The sequence below is a fragment of the Neoarius graeffei genome, chromosome 2 (assembly GCF_027579695.1).
Source record: "Neoarius graeffei isolate fNeoGra1 chromosome 2, fNeoGra1.pri, whole genome shotgun sequence".
Classification (NCBI taxonomy): domain Eukaryota; kingdom Metazoa; phylum Chordata; class Actinopteri; order Siluriformes; family Ariidae; genus Neoarius; species Neoarius graeffei.
Window position 1 is genome coordinate 83,298,216 of NC_083570.1, and position 25,347 is coordinate 83,323,562.

The 25,347-nt window shown below is 41.3% G+C and overlaps 1 protein-coding gene across 1 annotated transcript in view; it reads left to right on the forward strand.

The window, feature by feature from the left end:
• The window catches only part of si:dkeyp-19e1.3 (USP6 N-terminal-like protein), a 67,309-nt gene that overhangs the window by 19,730 nt on the left and 22,232 nt on the right, over positions 1–25,347 (forward strand). The window contains exon 2 of the mRNA XM_060915083.1: positions 13,981–14,053. Coding sequence (XP_060771066.1) covers positions 13,988–14,053 — 66 coding nt within the window. The 5' untranslated portion in view covers positions 13,981–13,987. The remainder of the gene's footprint in view (positions 1–13,980; positions 14,054–25,347) is intronic.

Sequence of the window (25,347 nt, forward strand, 5' to 3'; positions counted from 1 at the left end):
TGTCCGCGTGGGTTTCCTCCGGGTGCTCCGGTTTCCCCCACAGTCCAAAGACATGCAGGTTAGGTTAACTGGTGACTCTAAATTGACCGTAGGTGTGAATGTGAGTGTGAATGGTTGTCTGTGTCTATGTGTCAGCCCTGTGATGACCTGGCGACTTGTCCAGGGTGTACCCCGCCTTTCGCCCGTAGTCAGCTGGGATAGGCTCCAGCTTGCCTGCGACCCTGTAGAACAGGATAAAGCGGCTACAGATAATGGATGGATGGATGGATGGATGGATGGATGGATAATTCTGTGTATTTTATTTCATAGTTTTGATGTCTTCAGTATTGTTCTACGATGCACAAAATAGTCACAATAGAGAAAAAACGAAGAAGTAGGTGTGTCCAAACCTTTTGACTGGTACTGCAGGTTTTACTACAGTATAGAGATCTTGCATGTGACGTCACAGCCGATCCAGATTGTAACAGATGCCATCTTGTCGGTCAAACACCATATTTCCGCCTTCTACTTCTGGTTCTACTTCTACCTTTTCTTCTGGAAAACCCTACTGTATACAATTCTACTACAACGGCTGCGGCTACAAGCTCTCCCTACCTGTGCACGTTTTTTATGTTTTTTGTGTGTATTTTTGCGTGTTGTTCGTCTGTACCAGACTTCAATATCCACTACAACCGTATGGACTTACTGGACATTGGTTTCCAGCAGAAAATGACGGTTTGTAGCGATTTCCATCGCATGCACAACATTCCGGACGAGATAGCGAGACCAGCGGGGTCTCCGTGGATTGTTATCGGGTCTGGCAGGCGAAGGAGGCGGCGCCGGGAGCGGAAGCAAAAGCGAGGCTGCAGAGCCGGCCTGTTGACTAAGCTCAGAAAACAGCCACTCAAATCTCCACTGCCAAGCCTCTATCTCTCCAACGTCAGATGCATGTAAACAAGACGGACGATTTGGAATTACAGCTGGAATTACCTTATTCTATTCTATAATTGGCTGGTCAGTGCTATACTAGATACTACCGATATATCTAGTATCAGTACTAGTACTCAATACTTAAGTGACTTACCCGTCCAATGAGGATTGTTATTTTCTTGTTTACAAGATGCCACATTTGAGGGCGGCTGACAAATCCTGAATTTCTGTAAAGATAACTGTCCAGAGATTTATAAGCACGCAGTGCTTCACCACTGAACAGTGAGGGAAAGTTAATGAGGTAATTATACACGTCTGGGTATTCCACCTCTGGCAGTTCAATATCCACTGACACGGTCGTGAAAACTACGTCTGGTAATTGATAAGGGTCACTAATCTGTAGGTCGTTTATTTTAGACATATATCTAGTTATCTGTTCATTAGAAAAATGAGCCGTGTAGTCCGTCGGTTGAAATTTATCCATTTTGTACACGAGTGCAGCAGTATTCAGCGGTGTTTTTTACCGACAAGATGGCGGCTGTGTACTTTCCGGTCATGTGACTGCAAGATCTGTATACAAGTCAGAAGAAGAAAACAAGCTCAGCTTTCAGTAGTTAAGTGGTGCTTTACTCTGAAACACCAGCAACTGAAATATAGATTTTTTTTTTTTTTTCTTTTTTGGGATGTAAGTGATTTCAAGGGCCTGATGGAACCATCAAACTAGATGAAAGCGACCCATGGCACAAGGCACATTAATTGTGATGTAATTAGTAATAATGACTAATTTGACAACATTAAGTCCAAAAAATATGCGTTAATAGCGGTCTTAAATGCATCCATCCATAAATGCGCATTTTATTCAGTCTTAGTTTTCCACTTCCACCCATATTTTTATTCGTTCGTCAGCTCTTCAGTGCCAGTCTGCACATTTGAGCTTGTTCCTAAACACAGATTTCATCCTTGTTTCACTCTTTTCCGTTTATTCTCCTTGTATATGATTTCCTTGTAAGTCTAATACCGTTGTAGCGGCCAAAGTAGAATTCATAGACGTGAATTACAATTTATGTTAAAAGGTATAAATAATTTCATTTGAGTGTGTAATTTCATATAAGTAATTTATTTCATGATTAAAATGATGAATAACATGTGGCAAGGTTAGAAGAATTAGAATTAGAAGCATTAGAATTAGAATTCATTCAGCTATATAAGAACGGTCTCGCGCTTCTCAGGGTAGATCTCGAGAAGCCATGGAAGCGAACAGTTTTTCTTACCTGACTCTCTGACTCACTGACTCTCTGCATCTTAGAACCTTTGTAATTGTTAAACCGAGGATTAAAGTTCAACTTTCAAGACGTTTCAAGTGGATTTATTGCCAGGCACATGGACATTGAGAGTGGAAACAGTTAGTTTGGGTCAGAGACTTCGTCAGTGTAAGCTATAGCACTTTTCTCAAGGTCTCACTAAGAACAAGCCTCTACAATAGTAAGACTTGCTTGACATTGGATTACAAAACGCTGGAGAGGTTCGCTGAAACTGGAAAGAAGATTCATCGAGGGATTTACCGAGGGACTTCTGAACTAGCACGATCACGCGCTACACTCGTGGCTGGTGATTGACAAGTGGACATGGCTGCAACGTGACTGTCGCAAGTGGAATCGGAAAAAAAAACTAGACTGACGTTCAAAGCAATCATGATGGATAAAAAAGAAAAGACGGTAAGCCCTCTGGAGGGGGATAAACGTTTGGGTAAACCAACACAAGTGTCATTGGAAAATAGTCTGCAGACAAGAATTGACTCCAAAAGAGCAAAGCTAAGGAAACTGACTGAGGAAAAAAAAACGAATTGCGTGATTTAATGGATGATGATGCAAACGTGGAACTTATAACAAAGGAATTGTTAACCAAGTATGAAGAGCTGATAGGAGAATTCAGTAAGATAAATGCTGATGTCAAAGACCTGTACAGTCAACTTGGATGCATAGAGAATATGAATGCAGATCAAAGTGATTGGTTTCAGCCAAGATATGATGAGCAATGCAATTTTGTGCGAGAGGTTAGATCATGGATACAAGATGCAACGCTTCGCATAGAAGAGTCTGAAAGAGTGAACAATGAGGTAAATCCTGAAGATAGCGTTTCAGTTACATCCAGAAAGAGTAAAAAAGCCAAGTCTGTCTCTTCTGCCTCTGTAGTATCATCAGTTCGCGCTGAGCACTTAAAGGTTGAAATGGAGAAAGCTGCTTTGTTAACCAAGACAGCTACATTGAAACAGAAAAGGGCTTTGGAGAAGCAGGAGCGACAGCTCAAAGCCGAAAAGGAACAGCTCAAGGAACAGGAGCTACAGCTCAAAGCTGAAAAGGAAGAGTTGGAGTTACAAGCAGAGCTCGCTGCATCAGATGCAAAATTAGCTGTGTTAAGAAAATATGAAAGCTCAGATGTGTCAAGCGGCTCTCAAGGCAGTAGAGTGGATTCACTGACGGCTACTCAGAGACAACATGTCAGCCACAATAGGAGCAGTGGGGCTAGTAATGTATCTCAGCATAGCCATAGTGGTGGAATAGCTGCCAATGCAGCGCCTGTTGCACAACAAGTGCCTGTTACTTCAAAGGGCAATTCTGCAAACACAGATAACCTGGTTTCTGTCATGCAACGCCAAAACGAGATAACCGAGAGTCTAATAAAGCAACAAAAGCTATCTACATTGCCATCGCTGAATATTCCAGTTTTTAAAGGAGATCCAATGGAATACCATCTATTCATGAGCTTTCGAGCATCGCATAGAAAGCAAGACTGAAAACAGCAAAGATCGGCTTTATTATTTGGAACAGCACACAAGTGGTCAACCTAATGGCTTAGTGCGCAGCTGTTTTCATATGGACCCTGAACGGGGCTACCCTGAAGCCAAGAAATTATTAAAGGAGCGCTTTGATGACAAATATAAGATCTCAATGGCATACCTGGACAAGGCTTTAAATTGGCCTACTATCAAGTCGGACGACGCTAAGGCACTTGAAGCATATGCTCTGTTTCTGATCAACTGTAACAACGCAATGTCGGATCTAGAGTACTTGGATGAGATGGAGAATGCTGCGAACATGCGCACAGTCATCTCCAAGCTCCCATACAGGCTGAGGGAGAAATTCAGGAGTGTCGCCATTGACATTCAGAAGAAAGATCGGCGAACAAAGTTCCAAGACGTGGTGTCATTTGTAACCAAACAGGCTGAAATGGCAGCACACCCTGTGTTTGGTGAAATCTCAGGTCAAACAAAGCATCAACCTGAAAAATCAGCTGGCAAGAAAACCATCATAACGCTAACTACCGAAGCTAAAGAGCAGAAAGTAGTCAAAGATGTTGCTGGTGCCAAGAACAAGAAAACTAAAGAGAAGAAACCAAACATGAACATGGCTTTCGTGAAACCGTGCATCTTCTGTCAGGGAGATCATACCATGGAACAGTGCAAGAAACTTCAAAAAAAGCTACACAAAGAAAAATCGGAATTCCTTAAGAGTAAAGGACTCTGCTACAGCTGTCTTATAGGAGGACACATGAGCAGTACCTGTGAAGAAAAGAAGAGCTGTGAGATGTGTTCAGCTAAACACCCTACACTGTTACACATAAAGCAGAAACCTAAAGACGTACCAAAAGAAGACACTTGAAGGGAGGAACCAAAAGAGGAGTCTTTACAGGAAGAACAAACTGTGGTCAGTGGATTCGTGGATGCGGGGAAAACTGGCTCTCAGATGGGGGCCGGGGGTGCAGGAACCGTCCTCGCCATCGTTCCGGTGAGAGTGAAGGCAAAGAAAGGCAACAAGGTGCTGACTTGTTATGCGTTCCTGGATCCAGGGAGCAACGCCTCCTTTTGCACTAACAAGCTAGCCAACAACCTTAACCTGCAAGGAAAAAATGTGAACATCCTACTTACCACTATGGGAGACCAAAAGACCGTCTCGTGCAAGGTGTTGCCAGACCTAGAAGTCAGCAGTCTGGAGGGGGATGACTTTGTCGGGCTCACTGGTGTGTTTACGCAAAGGGCCATACCTGCTAGTCAGGAGAATATCCCAACCCAAGAGGACGTGGATAGGTGGCCACACTTACGAGGTGTACAAATTCCATTGATCAAGGCGGATATCGATCTTCTAATTGGGACTGATGTCGCAAAAGCTTTAGAGCCAGAAGAGGTAATCCGCAGCGTGAAAGATGGGCCGTATGCAGTACGTACAGTCTTGGGATGGACAGTGAACGGGCCGCTGCGTGAGAACATCGGAAACTGGTCAAAGGACGGATACCCACAGATCCAAATGAATCGGATATCGGTGGCTCGACTTGAAGAATTGTGGACCCAGCAATTCAAGTATGATTTTCCCGAGAATGCTCAAGGAGAGCAGCTTGAGATGTTGAAGGAAGATCAACTGTTTATGGACAGAGTCACCACATCCACAAAACTGGTCGACGGTCACTACTCTATCGGATTGCCATTGAAAAACAAAGATGTGAAAATGCCTAACAGTAGAGCAATGACGGAGCAACGAGCGCTCAACATGAAAAAGAAGCTTCAGAGAAACCAGACGTTCCGAGAAGAATACGTCAGCTTCATGAACCAGGTCATAACCAAGGGATACGCCGTCAAAGTCCCAGACGAAGAGCTTAACAGGAGTGATGGAAAGGTGTGGTTTATTCCACATCATGCCGTCTACCACCCCAAGAAGCATAAACTTCGAGTGGTATTCGACTGCGGCGCTTCATATCAGGGAACCACACTCAATGAGCAACTTCTGCAAGGGCCTGACATGACAAGCAGTCTGGTTGGAGTCTTAACACGATTTCGTCAGGAGCCAATCGCAGTCATGGCAGATGTGGAGGCCATGTTCCACCAGGTCAAGGTCCCATCTGAAGACGTAGACCTTTTCAGGTTTTTATGGTGGCCTGACAGGGATATCTCAAAGGAGCTGCAGGAGTACAGAATGGAGGTACACTTGTTCGGAGCCACCTCCTCACCCAGCTGCGCGAACTATGCGTCGAGATGATGTGCCGAGGACAACAGGAGTACTTTTGATGCAGCAGCTGTGGGGACAGTGTTGAACAATTTTTACGTCGACGATTGTCTAAAATCGGTTAACTCAGAACAGGAAGCAATCAAGCTACTCCACGACTTGACGGCCATCTGTCAAACAGGAGGCTTTAGACTGACAAAATGGACGACCAACAGTCGAAACATGTTGTTAACCATTCCGCTTGAGGACCGAGCAACAGAAGTCAAAGATCTTGATCTCGACCAGGACTCACTCACCATCAAGAGAGCCTTGAGAGTACAATGGTGCATCCGGTCAGATCAGTTCAAGTTTCAGGTGAACTTTGAGCAGAAGCCTCTCACCAGGAGAGGAATCCTGTCTATAATGAGCTCTGTCTATGATCCGCTAGGAATGTTGTCACCAGTCATACTACCTGCTAGAAACATCCTGCAAGAATTGTGTAGACTAAGAACAGCCTGGGATGACACTGTGCCAGAACACCTCGCACAACAATGGACCAAGTGGACCGAAGAACCCCAACAGCTCACTGGCTTTGGAGTAACTCGATGCTTTAAGCCACCTGAATTTGGCAAAACTTCTTCGACGAATCAGCCCCCAGAGGATCATGGCTGATGGGAAGAATCGTGAAGACTGTGGAGGACGAACATGGAGTCGTCCGCAAGGTTCGAGTCAAGACGAAGATGAATGAACTTGAGCGGCCGATCACCAAACTCTGCCTGCTTCAAGAAGCAGAATGAAAAGGACTGTCAAGTACATTCAATGTTGTAATTGTTTCTAGGATAGAAAGCAATTAGGGGCCGGGTATGTTGATGAATAATGATGAATAATATGTGGCAAGGTTAGAAGAATTAGAATTAGAAGCATTAGAATTAGAATTAGAAGTCATATGTGAAGAATTAGAACTGTCTCATGCTTCTCAAGAATTAGAATTAGAATTCATTCAGCATAAGAACGGTCTCGCGCTTCTCAGGGTAGATCTCGAGAAGCCGTGGAAGCAAACAATTTTTCTTACCTGACTCTCTGACTCACTGACTCTCTGCATCTTAGAACCTTTGTAATTGTTAAACCGAGGATTAAAGTTCAACTTTCAAGACGTTTCAAGTGGATTTATTGCCAGGCACATGGACATTGAGAGTGGAAACAGTTAGTTTGGGTCAGAGACTTCGTCAGTGTAAGCTATAGCACTTTTCTCAAGGTCTCACTAAGAACAAGCCTCTACAACCGTGTCTAGATTTGACATTTTGAAGGTAAATGAAGACATTTTTGTTTGTTTTGTCTAGAACTCATACCTTGTCCCACCACTATCCTCAACACATCCTGCTCAGGTTTATCATCACACATTCACATTATATGGACAGCTGATAAAATGCCAGCTGTCTAACAGGATTGCATTCAACCACTAATGATCTAAGCATGTTTTAGCTTTCGTTTAGTGGAACTGTACAAGGAGCGTTCAGATCATGGGAAAGAGTGTGGTCTGGGAATGGGATTTCTAGGAATGGCATCTTTTGAGTGTCTTATCCTTTAGACTCTCGATTATCCAATGGATTAAAAATTGCTAAGGAGCTAGCAATATGAGGATACAGTATTGATATTGTAATTAACTACATTACAGTCCACTTAACAACGAATATCAGGAGTATTCTAAAGTACACTCAGGATTATTTAGCTGACTGCATGCAAGTTGCTGATTGAATGTTTTGAGTTTGTTAATGTGAAATAAAATCCATCAGTGAATGTTCAGTTTAGCTGACGTTAGACAAGTGTACAAGGATAAACTCGGTGAACTATATTTATTAAGGCTGGACCATTTTCAGGCAAAAGTAGTCAGAAATGGCGCTTTTTGTTTTCTTTTTTTTAACCAAAAGAGAAAAATGAACAGACAAAATAGGCATGGGCCTATTAAGAGTCCCATTTAACACCTTTTTTTACAATTTTTTTTTTTTTTTGCAGTTGTATTCAAATAGTTGGAGCAGTAGCAGATGGAAAAATATTGGCTGCATGGAACCATTTCAGTTTCTATATGAGGCATTAGACAAACAAACCTCATCCCAATCTCATTTATCTCTAGCTGCTTTATCCTTCTGGGTCGCAGGCAAGCTGGAGCCTATCCCAGCTGACTACGGGCGAAAGGCGGGGTACACCCTGGACAAGTCGCCAGGTCATCACAGGGCTGACACATAGACAACCGTTCACACTCACATTCACACCTACGGTCAATTTAGAGTCACCAGTTAACCTAACCTGCATGTCTTTGGACTGTGGGGGAAACTGGAGCACCCGGAGGAAACCCACGCAGACACGGGGAGAACATGCAAACTCCGCACAGAGAGGCTCTCGCCGGCCACGGGGCTCGAACCCGGACCTTCTCGCTGTGAGGCGACAGCGCTAACCACTACACCACCGTGCCGCCCATAAACAAACCTGATTCTGGTAAATAATAATAAAAAAAAAAGTTTTACAAGATTGAAATGATTTTTCGCCCCCATTATAAATAGATTATTTATTTAATGCAAATTAGATTAGATAGATAATTAAAGATTACTGAATGCAAATTAAAAGTAAACAAATACTATATTTTTAATGTTTGTACAACATAATTTTTTATGTCACAGGAAGAAAATGAAAGTTGCAGGTTGTACTTACAGAAAGGGTGGAACTGAATCGCTTGCACATTTCTTGCAAGTGCCAAATTGTTAAACTATCATCACGTGATACAGGCTGGTAAACATTACCTTTTAATTCTTTATTTCCACCACTTCTTTTTGCTGTACGACAGCGTTTCCCTTTACACACTCCCATCTATACTGATGGCTCAAAAATGGATAACTGTGTGTCATCAGCAATAGCAGTTGGATCAAATCAGTGTGGCCTACGTATTCAAGAACTATGTTCTATTTTTACAGCTGAGGCTCGAGCCTTGCTTTTAGCTCTTGAATACATAGAAAAGACCAATCAACAGTATTCTTTGATTTGTACAGATTCTAGATCATGTCTTCAGGCACTGCAGTTTTTAAAAACTGATCATCCTTTGATTTGTGCGAATACTTGAAAAAGTGGAACTTTTTAAAAATCTAAATTTGAACATTGTTTTTTGTTGGGTTCCTGGCCGTGTGGGTCTGAGTGGCAATGAGAAGGCAGACAGTGCTGCCAAAAGAGCCTTGAGTGAAGAAGTTACCGAATGTCAAATCCCTGCCTCAGATATTAAACCTGTATTGTGTTCTTATATCCCTGATAAATGGCAATCTGAATGGGATGAATGTCTTAATAACAAATTATATGAAATATGTCACACTGGGGCGGCGGCACGGTGGTGTAGTGGTTAGCGCTGTCGCCTCACAGCAAGAAGGTCCGGGTTCGAGCCCCGTGGCCGACGAGGGCCTTTCAGTGCGGAGTTTGCATGTTGTCTGCGTGGGTTTCCTCCGAGTGCTCCGGTTTCCCCCACAGTCCAAAGACATGCAGGTTAGGTTAACTGGTGACTCTAAATTGACCGTAGGTGTGAGTGTGAATGGTTGTCTGTGTCTATGTGTCAGCCCTGTGATGACCTGGCGACTTGTCCAGGGTGTACCCCGCCTTTCGCCCATAGTCAGCTGGGATAGGCTCCAGCTTGCCTGCGACCCTGTAGAAGGATAAAGCGGCTAGAGATAATGAGATGAGATCTAGACATGATCAAGTAGTCTATACTAGATGTAGAACTGGACATTCTAGAGCAGCGTTTCTCAACATTTTTTCAGTCACGGCACCCTTCAGAAGTGTGCAAATTCTCAAGGCACCCCCATATAAAATATACGCAGTCACGCTGACCCCGGCAGTGACGTTGTGACATGGGAAAGGGGGCCGTGAGACAAATTTTGATGATGCATGAGGCGGCGATGATCTGCATTAGTGTAACTATCGTTTTTTGGAATTTTAATTCATTTTATTCATTTCAGTGTTAGAATATATAATTTTTTGACGGCACCCCAACGAAGCCAGACGGCACCCCGGTTGAGAAAGGCTCTTCTAGACTCTCACACGTTTTTTTTTTTTTTTGTTGACTGGAGGTGAACTTCCACTGTGTCATTTTTGCAACAGGCCTTTATCAGTTAAGCACATTTTATTATCCTGAGAATTAAAAGGCAGCAGTTTTATAAAGAAGATAATGCTGTAAACAGGGTGCGATTTGTCAAAAAACCAGAAGGGGGGATGTTGTTTTTTTTTTTTAATCATGAAAGGTCACAAAATTAAGGTAACAATAGGCTAACAGCTCAATAACATCCGATGATATCAAATGAATAACACTAAATGAAAACGAACACTAAACCTGAGATAGTAAATTCATCTTCCTATCTCTCTGACTAAATACACGAACACTAACACACAACAAAGTTCGCATTGCTTGTCGCGTTGCTGTGATGTTTCTCTCCCTCCGGATTAAATGGACAGTGACTCGAAAATCACTAAAATACATGAATACTAAATGAACAGTTTGCTCTGATGGCGCAGTTCATGTGGCCTTTTCTGCTTTCCCGTCGGTGCGCTATCCGCCGCGTTTCGCCCTTCTTTAATCCACATTTCTGCGAATTTCTCAGCAGGGAAGGAACGCACGTCTGGCCCATTGACAGCGAGGAAAAGAAGGCTGTCAGTGTGGATACATTCATTCTGTTGCGCTCATCAGTAAGGATGTGATTCATGGCGCTAAATCCACGTTCACACTCTGGATATTGTTATTATCTACAATGTGTATATTTGCTGGGGACGTTCGTGAACATCAAAGCTGCCACTTCGGGTCATTTTGAAAGTGAGTGCAATGTAGACCATAGAAAACTGTGTCACAACATGCCTGTCATGTCAACTTTGGTTTGTTTGTTTTATTGACGGGGTTGTCCCCGAGGATTTTTTTTCAGCAGAGATAAAAACCAGAGGGGGGGATGATCCCCACCATCCCCCCCCAGCAAATCGCACCCAGGCTGTAAACATCTTCTCTAAGGTCCCACCTTTAAAAGTTTTAAACTTTCTAACTTGTATTGATGTAAAAAAAAAAAACTGATTTAAATTATTTGTTTGATTGTTTAAAAAAAATTGTGTAATATTTATTTTTACCTGCTTTGGCCATAAAATAGCCACAGATGCTAAAATGGCAATAAATTAAATAAACAAAAAATTTCCACCACTTCCTGATATCCAGCTTTTATATTTTCCTCCTCTTCTGTTATTTGACTTCCAAGTAGGGAAGTTCCTCATCGGTTTTAGAGAACTTTATGCAGATTGTCTTCAATTAGCTTGCACAAGTCACACAAGTGAAGTTGGATGCTGTTTAGAGGGAGTCTTGTCGGACTGGGCAGTCTGATTTATAAAATTTCATTGTTGTGATAATTGTGAAGTTTTGTGATTGTGAGTATTGATAGTCTTTTTTTTTTCATTATTGCAAACTGAATTGAACAGCTGATTGATCTGTTTTAGTCTGATTTTTATGTACTGAATCTTTAAATTGTACATTTGTACCCAGCTTTATTTCTCAACTTTTTTTGGTGGTAGTTTTTCAGTGAACCTTAAAGCTAGACGGCCTTTCAATTTCATAAAACCAGTGAAATTTACTTCCCTCTGAAATTTGGTCATTGTGATATGTTTATTTCTGTAATCTCTCAACACATAAGCAGGCCGTTCTGTGGCAGGGAGGTTATTTAATTTGAGGGGATTCCACAGCAAATAATGTGCATGAAATCGCTCGCTTTGCACAGTCAAGCAGACCGAGGAAGTCCGTGTGCGCATGCGCAGGTTTACCCTCCTCTTTTGGATTTTACGGCAGCTGGCATCCACAGTGTTGCATTACTGCCATCTACAGGTTTACCTTGACCGTGCACTGACAGTTCCATCATTCTGTCGCTAAACGAACAGCTGATCACACCGAGGTGCTCGCTGACCGCCGATATTTATTAGTTTGGTCCTGCGTTTCTTTCCCTTCTTTCCTTCATAACATCTTTTTCTTCTCGCTTTCCGTTACTGTAGTCAGTTTTTCACGTTTCATTCGCACACTCGCGTCCTCCATTTTTCTCTCCTGTTTCAAATTTGTATCCCACAATGCATTGCGTGAACGGGGAAAGCCCATCACGTGATGCATGACGTAGTATCTTGAATTGGGTCATGGTGAAGCAAGAAAAAATGCCGGAGAATTTAGGGCCATGTGGCCCTAAATTCATTAATTGTTTTATTTAAAAAAAAAAAAAAATTGCAATTCTGTGATTCGAATTCAGGAGCTTTCGGTTCACCAAACAAAAATAATTGAGTGTCAGGGAAAATTCTTTTTATGACCTAAACTTGAAAAAGCTGAAAGGCAGTCTACCTTTAAAGAAAAAAAATATCATCACGTTTTCACAGGTTATTTTAAATGCAACATGACAGTTTTCCTGGAGGTTAGGGTTAGGTAAGGGCTATACATCATGATACATAGTGTGCATCATATAAATTAAAGTATTTGTTATATTGTCCACTCAGTTTCTTGAGATGTTGGTGTGGGTTTTTAATTTTATTTATTTTTTGCAGCTGAGGTTTTAGGGGAGCTTCAAATATTTGATGTATTTGTGGATTTCAGTGTGTGTAAACATGTGATCAACCTGAACAGTGGTGGAAAAGAGTTTCATTTTGGATAAGTGGTGTTAATTAAGCTTTCAGGCATGTGTAATATGTCTGGCCTGTCTGTTCGGGAATTTGTTTGTGAGCTTGGGCAGGGTTCAGTGTGCCATTTTCGGACCTGGAGTGAAGTGGCCTGCATTACTGAGTAGCTGAATGTTGCATGTATGATGTAGATAGTAGAGCTCCAGGCATTCAGACATCAAGTCTTTCCCCAAAACCAGGCCACACCAATTCAATTAGTTGGTTCTCGGAATCGCCGCTTGAAGAAAATGCAAAATGAAAAAAAAATCGAAATCAAACTCCTGCCAACAGAAAAGGTCACGTGACGTCGAAAACCAAGCAAATTGCCCCTTTCACTTTCAATAAAGACTTGTGGAAGAAACATGCCTGTGGAGGGGAGTCCTGCAAAGCCTGCATTTGTGATTTTTAGGATATTCAGCGAACAGAAGCATAAAATCTTTGACAGGTGTGTTGAAATTCTGTTTACTGGTTTGCCACCGCTAATTTTACCATCAGAGCATTTTTTTAAATTTTATTTTTATTTCACCTGCTTACTTCATATTTTTCCTGAAAAAATCCGAGAACCAACTAATTAAATTGGTGTGGCCCCAGATTCACTCTGATTATAATAAAATATTATAGTTGTCATGTTTGACAAACTCAAATTAGTCAAATGTTTATGGTTAAAATGTTCCTAAATGTGCTACGCTGCACATTTGTACTCTCGAGCTTGTTATGGCACCTGTAGAAGAGTCACTCAAGAAGACAAATAAAAAAATCTCGTTTCTTTAAAAGCTGAGTATACAGTTTATTATGTGGGGTGGATATTATGGCAAAAAATATGTCATGTTATTTGAAGACATTTCAGGGATCGATGATGTGTGTCGCCATATTACTTTTTAAATTAATTATTCTGAAAGTTATGACTTTTAGAAAGCAAAAAAAAGAATTCAAGTTACAACCATTATTTGCATTCGGGGTGGGCAGTATGTTAAAATGATCACAATCCATTTCATTGGTACACAATATGTTTTTGTTTCTGAATAAACTGCTGGTAAAATTGTAGTGTTGCGTTTCATAACTGTAAAAAAAAAAAAAACTGAGCCGCTTCTTTTAATTCATACAAAAAAGAAATTTAGAAATATAACACTAAAAAGGAGGAAAATGTTTAAAAATCTATTCAAAAAAATTGTCAGTTCAAATCTTGAGCATCTAATCAGCTGATATCAAATAGTGTGTAACTGTTATTTTGAAAACAAAAAAGTATGCTAAAATTATATCATAATGCCTGAGATATCTCAAACGTATTGTGGCATCATTTATCACAATATCAATGTTATGTCATATTGCCCAGCCCTAGTTCTCATATATCCCTTTTTATGACTAAACAAATAACCTTGAATCTTCTTTTTTGTTCTTTTTCTAGAACTGAGATGAAGAAGGACATTGACACATTAATAGCTGAAGAACGAGCTGAGATCATCTCAAAATATGACAAGGTTAGTCAGATATCATTATAAAATGGTTCAGTTTTAGCCAAGTTGGAAGGCAGCCATCATAAACCTGTTTCCTCTGAAACCTTCCTGTTCAGACAGGGTTTTATTTATGTCCCAGGCAAGCACTGCTGCAGCTCAGGTTTGAACATAAACATGCTTTTGAATAATTACATAGCAACCACTGAAGAGTGTGATATCTATGATGATGGGCGTTTTAAACTCGAAACTAGTGTTGGAGCAGCTGTAGCATCACGTCAGCACTTCCTGCTTTGCTCTTTGATAGTCATGCTACTGTTTTATTATGGTTGCCTTTTTACTCGCACACACTTGCACAAGTTGGCTAGAAATGGGGATCCTATCTTCATCAGAACTGTTGTGAAATACATGTGGTTTTGGGGTATTGTTTTTTAGGCACAAGCGTTATCTGCTGATACTGCACAGAAGTTATTGAATATTGTGATGACAATGTGAGAGCCAACAAATTAAGACTACAGTTGGACAGTTTTATCCAAGTGTACATTTTTAATGTCCCTGACTAAACTGCAGCCAAAATGCCTACTTTTTACCTGCCATGCCATTTTTACTAGTTTCCAGGTTTATTCAACAGTAGAGCGATACGGTCAAAATGTGTGTGTGTGTGTGTGTGTGTGTATATATATATATATATATATATATATATATATATATATATATATATATATATATATATATATATATATATATAATGTGTGTATATGTATGTTACAGGTGATTTTTGAAATCAAGTGAATCTGGATTCACCCAGGTGATTCTAGATTTACCTAGATTAATTAGGATTTAGGGTTGGGTAATCTAGTGCAGCGGTCCCCAACCTTTTTTGCGGCACGGACCGGTTTGATGTCAGACAATATTTTCACGGACCAGCCTTTAAGGTGGTGGATAAACTGTGGTATTTTCTAAATATAGTAATAAACGTGAATCCACTGTGTACTCGTATGCAACTTTATTAGCAGCATCCTCGTAACATCGCGTCAGCAACATAACATGAGTAATGTCCTCTCTCCAACATTCTTGGTTGCTGAGATAAGCGTCTTGACATGCGTCAAGAGCAGAGCATGTGAGCGGAGCGGACGAATTTTGAAAAGAGCGCGGAGCGGGATTTTTTTTTTTTTTCAAGGATGGGAAGGATGGAGCGAGGCAATGGCCCGCTCCAGTTTCGCCCCGTTACCGCTCACATCACGAGTCTGAAGCATGCCCAACGTGGCTCAGAATGAACGACAGCGGTGTTTGTTTGCCACCTGCGCTCCGCCTGCTCATGATGCGTTTAGAGGCGGCTCGGAAAAACGCGTTTCCACGTGTTAAAAATTAATTAAGTGGTTGTAATGGCTGTAAAAAGTGCGGGGGACAGAGGGCAGAGATACGGGAAGTGCTCCGCGTCCGCTACGCGCATGCGTGCACATATTTTTTGAGCGAGCGTGGAGTGGAGCGGGATGCAATCTTGGTGGAGCACTGAGCGGTAACGGGCGAAGCGGCATGGTGCGACATTGAGCAGGGAGCGAGCGGAGCGACCACCTCCGTGAGCGAGGACCGAAATTCTTGCCGCTCCACTCCGCTCACATGCTCTGGTCGAGCGTGAGTTATAGACGGATGTAACGGAGAGAATCCGGTCATTTTTCAAAATCAAACATCGTTCAGACTCAGATCATGAATGAAACGGAAATAGTGCAGGTTATTTATTCTTTCTGTGTGGCCCGGTACCAAATGACCCACGGACCGGTACCGGTCCGCGGCCCAGGGGTTGGGGGCCGCTGATCTAGTGGAATGTTTAATTTCTTTGTTGCAACTGAATCCTCTGTGAAAAAGTTGCAGAACTTGTGGACTTCAAAGCAGAAGGTACGGAGTTCAGGTCCCAGCAAAGACTGTAAAAAGTGGTGGGGGGAAGCAAATAAAATTAAACAGACAGAAAGGCTACGTTTACATTACGTCGAATCAGCGGATCATCAGATTAACGTTCTTAAAACGATTCGCGTTGACACTAAAACCGTTAGCCGTGCACACAGCAACACCAATACACGGATACGCTCGGCTCCGCAGGCATCCTGCGCTCCAAATCACGCCGCCCTGAACAGCGAGTGCCCTCTGGAGGGTGCGCACTCCGGCCCTGCGCAGCTCACACAGCGCGCGAGTGAAGTGCACAAGCCACGATTCGGGACTGAGCCGCTGTGTGTGAGATCCCAGCGCAGATCACTTACCACTTGCAAGTGGAAGGATGGCAAGCCTAAAGACAATCATAACTACACAATGGGCAGTATTTGCATCAGTATTTGCAGTATTTTCATACTTTTATACTCTTTAATGAAAGGTGATACAAGGCGGAAGTCCGCGCCGTTTTTCAGCAGTCGCGTCACATGACCAACGCCAGCGAATCAGGAAGGTGGATGTCTCAGTGACGTTGTCCAATGAGGACGCCAGCTAGAGCTCAGCACAGCGTATCCACGTATTCTCAATGTTTACACAGCACCGGACCAGATACGATCTAGATTGAATACGTGGACGCTGGCGGATTCCCGTTTCCCGGCGTTTCCAGGTGGTTTAATGTAAACGGACAGTGCATCCGCGAAGAAAACGAGACAGATACGGTCTAATGTAAACGTAGCCAAAGATGGGTGTATATAAGTGTAATTTTGGATAGAGAGGTATAAGAGGATAGAAGATATAAAGGTGTGGTGTGAGTGAGAAACGAGGGGGAAAGGTGAAAGAAAAAGCACAACTTTATTCATCACACACTTGTGAAATTTCCTCTCTGCATTTAACCCATCTGAAGCAGTGAACACACACACATGTGAGCACACACATACCCAGAGCAGTGGGCAGCCATACTAACAGCGCCCGGGGAGCAGTTGGGAGTTAGCTGCCTCGCTCAAGGGCACCTCAGCTCAAGGCCGTCCCATATTAACCTAACTGCATGTCTTTGGACTGTGGGGGGAAACCGGAGCACCCGGAGGAAACCCACGCAGACACGGGGAGAACATGCAAACTCCACACAGAAAGGCCCTCGCCGGCCGCTGGGTTCGAACCCAGAACCTTCTTGCTGTGAGGCAACCAGGCTAACCACTAGACCACCGTGCCACCCTAAACGTTCCGCCATGATGCTAGCTCCCCCCCCCCCCCAAATAGAGGGTGGTTGTCGAAGTGTTCTCATTCTTTTATGAACCCCCTAAAAAAAATGTCCTTTTAAGAATGTCAACCTAATTCATATATATCTCACACACACACATTTTATATATATATATATATATATATATATATATATATATATATATATATATATATACACACACACACACACACAGTGGTGCTTGAAAGTTTGTGAACCTTTTAGAGTGTTCTATATTTCTGCCTAAATATGATGTAAAACATCAGATTTTCACACAAGTCCTAAAAATAAAGAGAACCCAATTAAACAAATGAGACAAAAATATTATACTTGGTCATTTATTTACTGAGGAAAATGATCCAATATTACATATCTGTGAGTGGCAAAAGTATGTGAACCTTTGCTTTCAGTATCTGGTGTGACCCCCTTGTGCAGCAATAACTGCAACTAAACGTTTGCGGTAACTGTTGATCAGTCCTGCACACCGGCTTGGAGGAATTTTAGCCCATTCCTCCGTACAGAACAGCTTCAACTCTGGGATGTTGGTGGGTTTCCTCACATGAACTGCTCGCTTCAGGTCCTTCCACAACATTTCCATTGGATTAAGGTCAGGACTTTGACTCGGCCATTCCAAAACATGAACTTTATTCTTCTTTAACCATTCTTTGGTAGAACGACTTGTGTGCTTGGGGACGTTGTCTTGCTGCATGACCCACCTTCTCTTGAGATTCAGTTCATGGACAGATGTCCTGACATTTTCCTTTAGAATTTGCTGGTATAATTAGAATTAATTGTTCCATCAATGATGGCAAGCCGTCCTGGCCCAGATGCAGCAAAACAGGCCCAAACCATGATACTACCACCACCATGTTTCACAGATGGGATAAGGTTCTTGTGCTGTAATGCAGTGTTTTCCTTTCTCCAAACATAACATTTCTCATTTAAACCAAAAAGTTTTATTTTGGTCTCATCTGTCCACAAAACATTTTTCCAATAGCCTTCTGGCTTGTCCATGTGATCTTTAGCAAACTGCAGATGAGCAGCAATGTTCTTTTTGGAGAGCAGTGGCTTTCTCCTTGCAACCCTGCCATGCACACCATTGTTGTTCAGTGTTCTCCTGATGGTGGACTCATGAACAGTAACATTAGCCAATGTGAGAGAGGCTTTCAGTTGCTTAGAAGTTACCCTGGAGTCCTTTGTGACCTCGCCAACTATTACACGCCTTGCTCTTGGAGTGATCTTTGTTGGTCGACCACTCCTGGGGAGGGTAACAATGGTCCTGAATTTCCTCCATTTGTAAACAATCTGACTGATTGTGGATTGGTGGAGTCAAAACTCTTTAGAGATGGTTTTGTAACCTTTTCCAGCCTGATGAGCACCAACAATGCTTTTACTGAGGTCCTCAGAAATCTCCTTTGTTCGTGCCATGATACACTTCCACAAACATGTGTTGTGAAGATCAGACTTTGATAGATCCCTGTTCTTTAAATAAAATGGTGCCCACTCACACCTGATTGTCATCCCACTGATTGAAAACACCTGACTTTAATTTCACCTTCAAATTAACTGCTAATCCTAGAGGTTCACATACTTTTGCCACTCACAGATATGTAATATTGGATCATTTTCCTCCATAAATAAATGACCAAGTGTAATATTTTGTCTCTTTTTTGTTTAACTGGGTTCTCTTTATCTACAGTGGGGCAAAAAAGTATTTAGTCAGTCACCAATTGTGCAAGTTCTCCCACTTAAAAAGATGAGAGAGGCCTGTAATTTTCATCATAGGTATACCTCAACTATGAGAGACAGAATGGGGGAAAGAATCCAGAAAATCACACTGTCTGATTTTTAAAGAATTTATTTGCAAATTATGGTGGAAAATAAGTATTTGGTCAATAACAAAAGTTCATCTCAATACTTTGTTACATACGCTTTGTTGGCAATGACAGAGGTCAAACGTTTTCTGTAAGTCTTCACAAGGTTTTCACACACTGTTGCTGGTATTTTGGCCCATTCCTCCATGCAGATCTCCTCTAGAGCAGTGATGTTTTGGGGCTGTCGCTGGGCAACACGGACTTTCAACTCCCTCCAAAGATTTTCTATGGGGTTGAGATCTGGAGACTGGCTAGGCCACTCCAGGACCTTGAAATGCTTCTTACGAAGCCACTCCTTCGTTGCCCGGGCGATGTGTTTGGGATCATCATCATGCTGAAAGACCCAGCCACGTTTCATCTTCAATGCCCTTGCTGATGGAAGGAGGTTTTCACTCAAAATCTCACGATACATGGCCCCATTCATTCTTTCCTTTACATGGATCAGTCGTCCTGGTCCCTTTGCAGAAAAACAGCCCCAAAGCATGATGTTTCCACCCCCATGCTTCACAGTAGGTATGGTGTTCTTTGGATGCAACTCAGCATTCTTTCTCCTCCAAACACGACTTTTTACCAAAAAGTTCTATTTTGGTTTCATCTGACCATATGACATTCTCCCAATCCTCTTCTGGATCATCCAAATGCTCTCTAGCAAACTTCAGATGGGCCTGGACATGTACTGGCTTAAGCAGGGGGACACGTCTGGCACTGCAGGATTTGAGTCCCTGGCGGCGTAGTGTGTTACTGATGGTAGCCTTTGTTACTTTGGTCCCAGCTCTCTGCAGGTCATTCACTAGGTCCCCTCGTGTGGTTCTGGGATTTTTGCTCACCGTTCTTGTGATCATTTTGACCCCACGGGGTGAGATCTTGCGTGGAGCCCCAGATCAAGGGAGATTATCAGTGGTCTTGTATGTCTTCCATTTTCTAATAATTGCTCCCACAGTTGATTTCTTCACACCAAGCTGCTTACCTATTGCAGATTCAGTCTTCCCAGCCTGGTGCAGGTCTACAATTGTGTTTCTGGTGTCCTTTGGCAGCTCTTTGGTCTTGGCCATAGTGGAGTTTGGAGTGTGACTGTTTGAGGTTGTGGACACGTGTCTTTTATACTGATAACGAGTTCAAACAGGTGCCATTAATACAGGTAACGAGAGGAGGACAGAGGAGCCTCTTAAAGAAGTTGTTACAGGTCTGTGAGAGCCAGAAATCTTGCTTGTTTGTAGGTGACCAAATACTTATTTTACTGAGGAATTTACCAATTAATTCATTAAAAATCCTACAATGTGATTTCCTGGATTCTTTCCCCCATTCTGTCTCTCATAGTTGAAGTGTACCTATGATGAAAATTACAGGCCTCTCTCATCTTTTTAAGTGGGAGAACTTGCACAATTGGTGGCTGACTAAATACTTTTTTTGCCCCACTGTACTTTTAGGACTTGTGTGAAAATCTGATGTTTTAGTTCATATTTATTCAGAAATATAGAAAATTCTAAAGGGTTCACAAACTTTCAAGCACCACTGTATTTGAAACAAATTTTAAAAGTGCAGAATGAAAATATGTACACAGTATGTCTAACAATGCATAAAATTGTGTACACAGATCACGAGCTTCAGTTAATATTCACATCAAACATCAGAATGGGGAATTATGTGATCTTGGTGACTTTGACCATGGCATGGTTTTTGATGCCAGGCAGGTTGGTTTCGGTATTTCAGAACCTGCTGAACTCCTGAGATTTCTAAACCCAATAGTCTTTAAAGTTTATGTAGAATGGTGTGATAAACAAAAAGACATCCATTGAGTGACAGTTCTGCAGGCAGAAATGCCTTGTCGATGTGAGGGGTCAGGTCAACTAATCACTCTTTACAACCAGGGCAAACAGAAAAGCATCTCAGAAAGTACAAAACTCCGAGCCTTGAGGCGAATGGGCTACAACAGCAGAAGACAACATCGGGTTCCTTTGTTTGTTTGTTTTTATAAATGGATACTTTTTTCACTTTTATTTGTTGAGGCAAACATTACTTTTTTTGCAAATATTAGCCTAATTTACAGTACCAGGCAAAAGCTTGGACACCCCTACTCATTCGTAGGTTTTGCTGTATTGTGCCTATTTTCTACATTGTAGAACAATACTGAAGACATCAAAGCTATGAAATAACATCTGGAATTTGTATGGAATTATGTTGTAAACAAAAACGTGTTAAAAAGGAAAAACATTTTCATATTTTAGATTCTTCAGCGCAGCCACTGTTTACCTTGATGACTTTTTGCACACTATTGGCATTATCTTAACAAGCTTAATGAGGGAGTCACCTGGAATGCTTTTCACTTAATAGGTGTGCCTCGTCAAAAGTTTAGTGCAATTTCTTACCTTCTTAATGCGTTTGAGATCAAATAGTAAATAATAAACATACAGTAAATAGCCCGATTCAACACCACAACTGTAGTAATCCATATTATGTCGAGAAATGACATCCATCATTACTTTAAGACATGAAGTGATTTTTTTTTATTTAATTTAATAAAAATAAAGAAAAACCATTGAATTAGAAGTGTGTCCAAGCATTTGACTGGTACTGTATCTTCAGCTTGTCTTTTGGGGGAAATTTTTTTTTTTTTTGAAGCTTGCCATGGTGCAGTTATGCCAAATCTTAAAAGGCTGTAGACATTGGCCTAGACCACTAGTCACACTATTTCGAAATTTTGTTACACCTTTATGGTGTGGTTACTGCGGAAACTTGCAATATAAATAAAAATATGATGAGTCATGCACCCTTTCTTCTTGCAAAACATCTCATCTCATTATCTCTAGCCGCTTTATCCTGTTCTACAGGGTCGCAGGCAAGCTGGAGCCTATCCCAGCTGACTACGGGCGAAAGGCGGGGTACACCCTGGACAAGTCGCCAGGTCATCACAGGGCTGACACATAGACACAGACAACCATTCACACTCACATTCACACCTACGGTCAATTTAGAGTCACCAGTTAACCTAACCTGCATGTCTTTGGACTGTGGGGGAAACCGGAGCACCCAGAGGAAACCCACGCGGACACGGGGAGAACATGCAAACTCTGCACAGAAAGGCCCTCGCCGGCCACGGGGCTCGAACCCGGACCTTCTTACCGTGAGGCGACAGCGCTAACCACTACACCACCGTGCCGCCCCTTGCAAAACATATGTTAGGCAAATTTAGAAAAGATATACACAGGTGATGTACACAGTTCTGTTAGTGGCCACATGTAGGCAACTTCCAGTTGAGTAAAATTTGCTTTAAACCCAAATATCATCAATGAGCAAGAAGTGATCTCCATTTTTGTTACACATCACATACGATTGAAGTCAGGAGGTAGACAGAGCAGTTGGACTGGGTGAAGGTAAACAGCTGCAAGCTTCTTCTGCACAGAGCAGATTGATGGCTAGATGGATACCTTGAGCACAGCTGGGTGTCATTATGTGTACAGGGTGGGCCAAGAGTAGGCGTACAGGATTTATTCTTTATTTATTAACTTCACTAAACTGTTCTTTCAACACGCTGGGCCCCCCTTCATTTTGCTTTGACGATACAGAGCTACCTTGACAACACTATGGGATAGTGTCGGATCACGTGATGTGGCAGCACTAACTGGCCACCATGTTCACCCAAACTGACACCTATGGACCTATTTTTTAGGGGCAGTAAAGGAGAAGGCTTTGGAGGGGAGGCCCCAGACAGTGAATGAATTGAAGGAGTTACTCTCAAGAATTTATGGACATGGACGCGCATCAGAATTTGTGTGTTCCTGTGTGTCAGTGTTGGGGAGAGGTTCCAGGAACACTGCAATATTGTTAGAGGACATTTTGAGCACCTAAGAAACTAAACATGACCCGATCAGTACTGTATATCTACTCAATAACTGTAAAATAAGGACAATGAATAAATAGTGTGTACCTATTTTTGGCCCACTCTGTATATGAGATTTTATATAAATATTATAAAATAAAAGTAAAATAAAATTCACATTCACTGGTTATGAACAATTGTATGCTCTGATTAACTACTCTTTTGCTACGAGGCTATCAGCTCATATACCGTGAGTAAAGAAAAACAAAATGGCGGCGCGCATCAAGTCAGATATATCACCTTTATCAAGTAAAAGAAACAGAAATGGCTATAAGAATATCGTCATTCCCCTAGTGGCAGTAATGCACCTTTAAGTTGAAATGATGGCATGTGTTGCTGAACCAACCGTGGACGAAATAAAAAACTCTCTCCTCGAAAACAAAACCCCAAAAAATACAAAAAAAAGGGGCAAAATATGGAATAAAAGTATTTGATGGTGTGTGTGTGTGTGTGTGTGTGTGTGTATATATATATATATATATATATATATATATATATATATATATATATATATATACACACACACACACACAACAGTGATTCCACGAAATCGAGTCGTACATGAGCTGATACCAGATGAGACGCATAACTCTGAGTAGGTGATAAGCCTACTCAGGGTTATCAGGGTGGTGTGTGTGTGTGTGTATATATATATATATATATATATATATATATATATATATATATATATATATATATATATATATATATATATTATTTTATTTTTTTTTCAAGAATTATTGTTATAGAATTTTTCACAAATTGCTATGTCATTTCGCCGGTTTGTTTACATTCTAACCAGAAATGGTTTTGTCGGACGTTTTGTATAAAGTTTTTTTTATTTATTGAATTTGCAAAAAATAAAAATCCTCTGTTTCTCAAAATCCAGTGAATGTGGATATAAGTTATTCCACTCAATTTTGTCGTACATGGCTTATCACCTACTCAGGGTTACGTGTCTCATCAGGTATCCGCTCATGTACGACTCGATTTCGTTGAATCACTGTTGTGTATATACACTTTTTATAATAATGTACAGAGTAGGGGCACCAGATTTTATTTGTAGACATATAATGATTCACCCAGTTGACGATTTGGTTCGAGTCACAATATTTAGTTCACAATTTGATTTCCCATGATAAAAATAAATAAATAAAAATTACCAAAAAAAGCAACTATTTATTTTTCTATTCTTTATCAGCTTTAATATTCCTTTTGTTAAATACTTTTGTTTCAACAGTAATTTTTTACAAATGCTTGTAAAGGTTGGAGTAAAATACTGTATAATAGCCTATTAACTAAAATATTTCTTTTATTACAAATGAAGAAAGTTAATAACAAAAAGCCCTTTTCTTAGTCACGAATTATGAACACCTGTGAAGGTTGTAGTCAGAATTAAACATAAGAGGTAGCTCCATTTTACTTCTCTTAAAACCGTACATTTCTGTTTGTTCTCCTGCAATGGTGTCGTGTGGGAATGAGAGCAAAATGGAAAAAGTCAAAACTTTAATCTATCCCCTGACCGACCAACATTAATGGTAATCTTTTGCCACGGCACCTGTGGGAATCAGAACCATCAGATTTACGTGTTGTGACCAGTCGTGATGTTGCTGGTGATGATGGAAATAATGATGTGAAATTGTGAGAAGGCTACTCATACTGCCTCAGTGTACAGAAACTTTGTATATTTGATAATGACTTTGTGATAAATTTGGAAGTGCTGCAATAGCAGAATGGTTTCTATGCAATGTTCACAGTGCAATAACCGCACGAGTCTCTCTCACTGTGTGTGTGTGTGTGAGAGAGACATTAGAGCAGGACCACACATATGAACAGCCAAGCATGTTGTTGTTGTTGTTGGCTATTAGTTTTGATAAAAGATTAGAATTGCTTGCTTGACCAAGTAACTACAGAACAGCAAGCAGTGACCATGTACATGAGGAGGAATTGATACCAAAAAGCAGAGCCACATCCGTAGTTCATCATTTTGGTTTTAGATCAGACCATCTGATTTTGCAAAAGTTGTAACGTACATGTCAAGCAGTGATCAGATAGGTCAAGGCTTTTTTTATTGTCCTTTCAACCGTGTACAGTACAGTTAAAACGAAATGTTTCTCCAGGACCATGACGCTTGATTAAACATCACAAGACTACAAATCTATATATAACAAAGTGCAAGAGTGCAACAGGTGTAAACATTGCAGACAATAAGCTACATACAGCATCAAGTGCAAACATCGACAACATAAAGTGCAAACAACAAGAACAGTGCAAAAACGGGCAGTACAGTGCCAACCAGTACCTGTTACTGTACGGAAAGTTTGAGTGTGCGTTTTGAGGTAGCATTTGTAAAAAGAAATAAATATATGTAAACTGTGTATGTGAGAAGCATTGTCAAAATAATATTTTA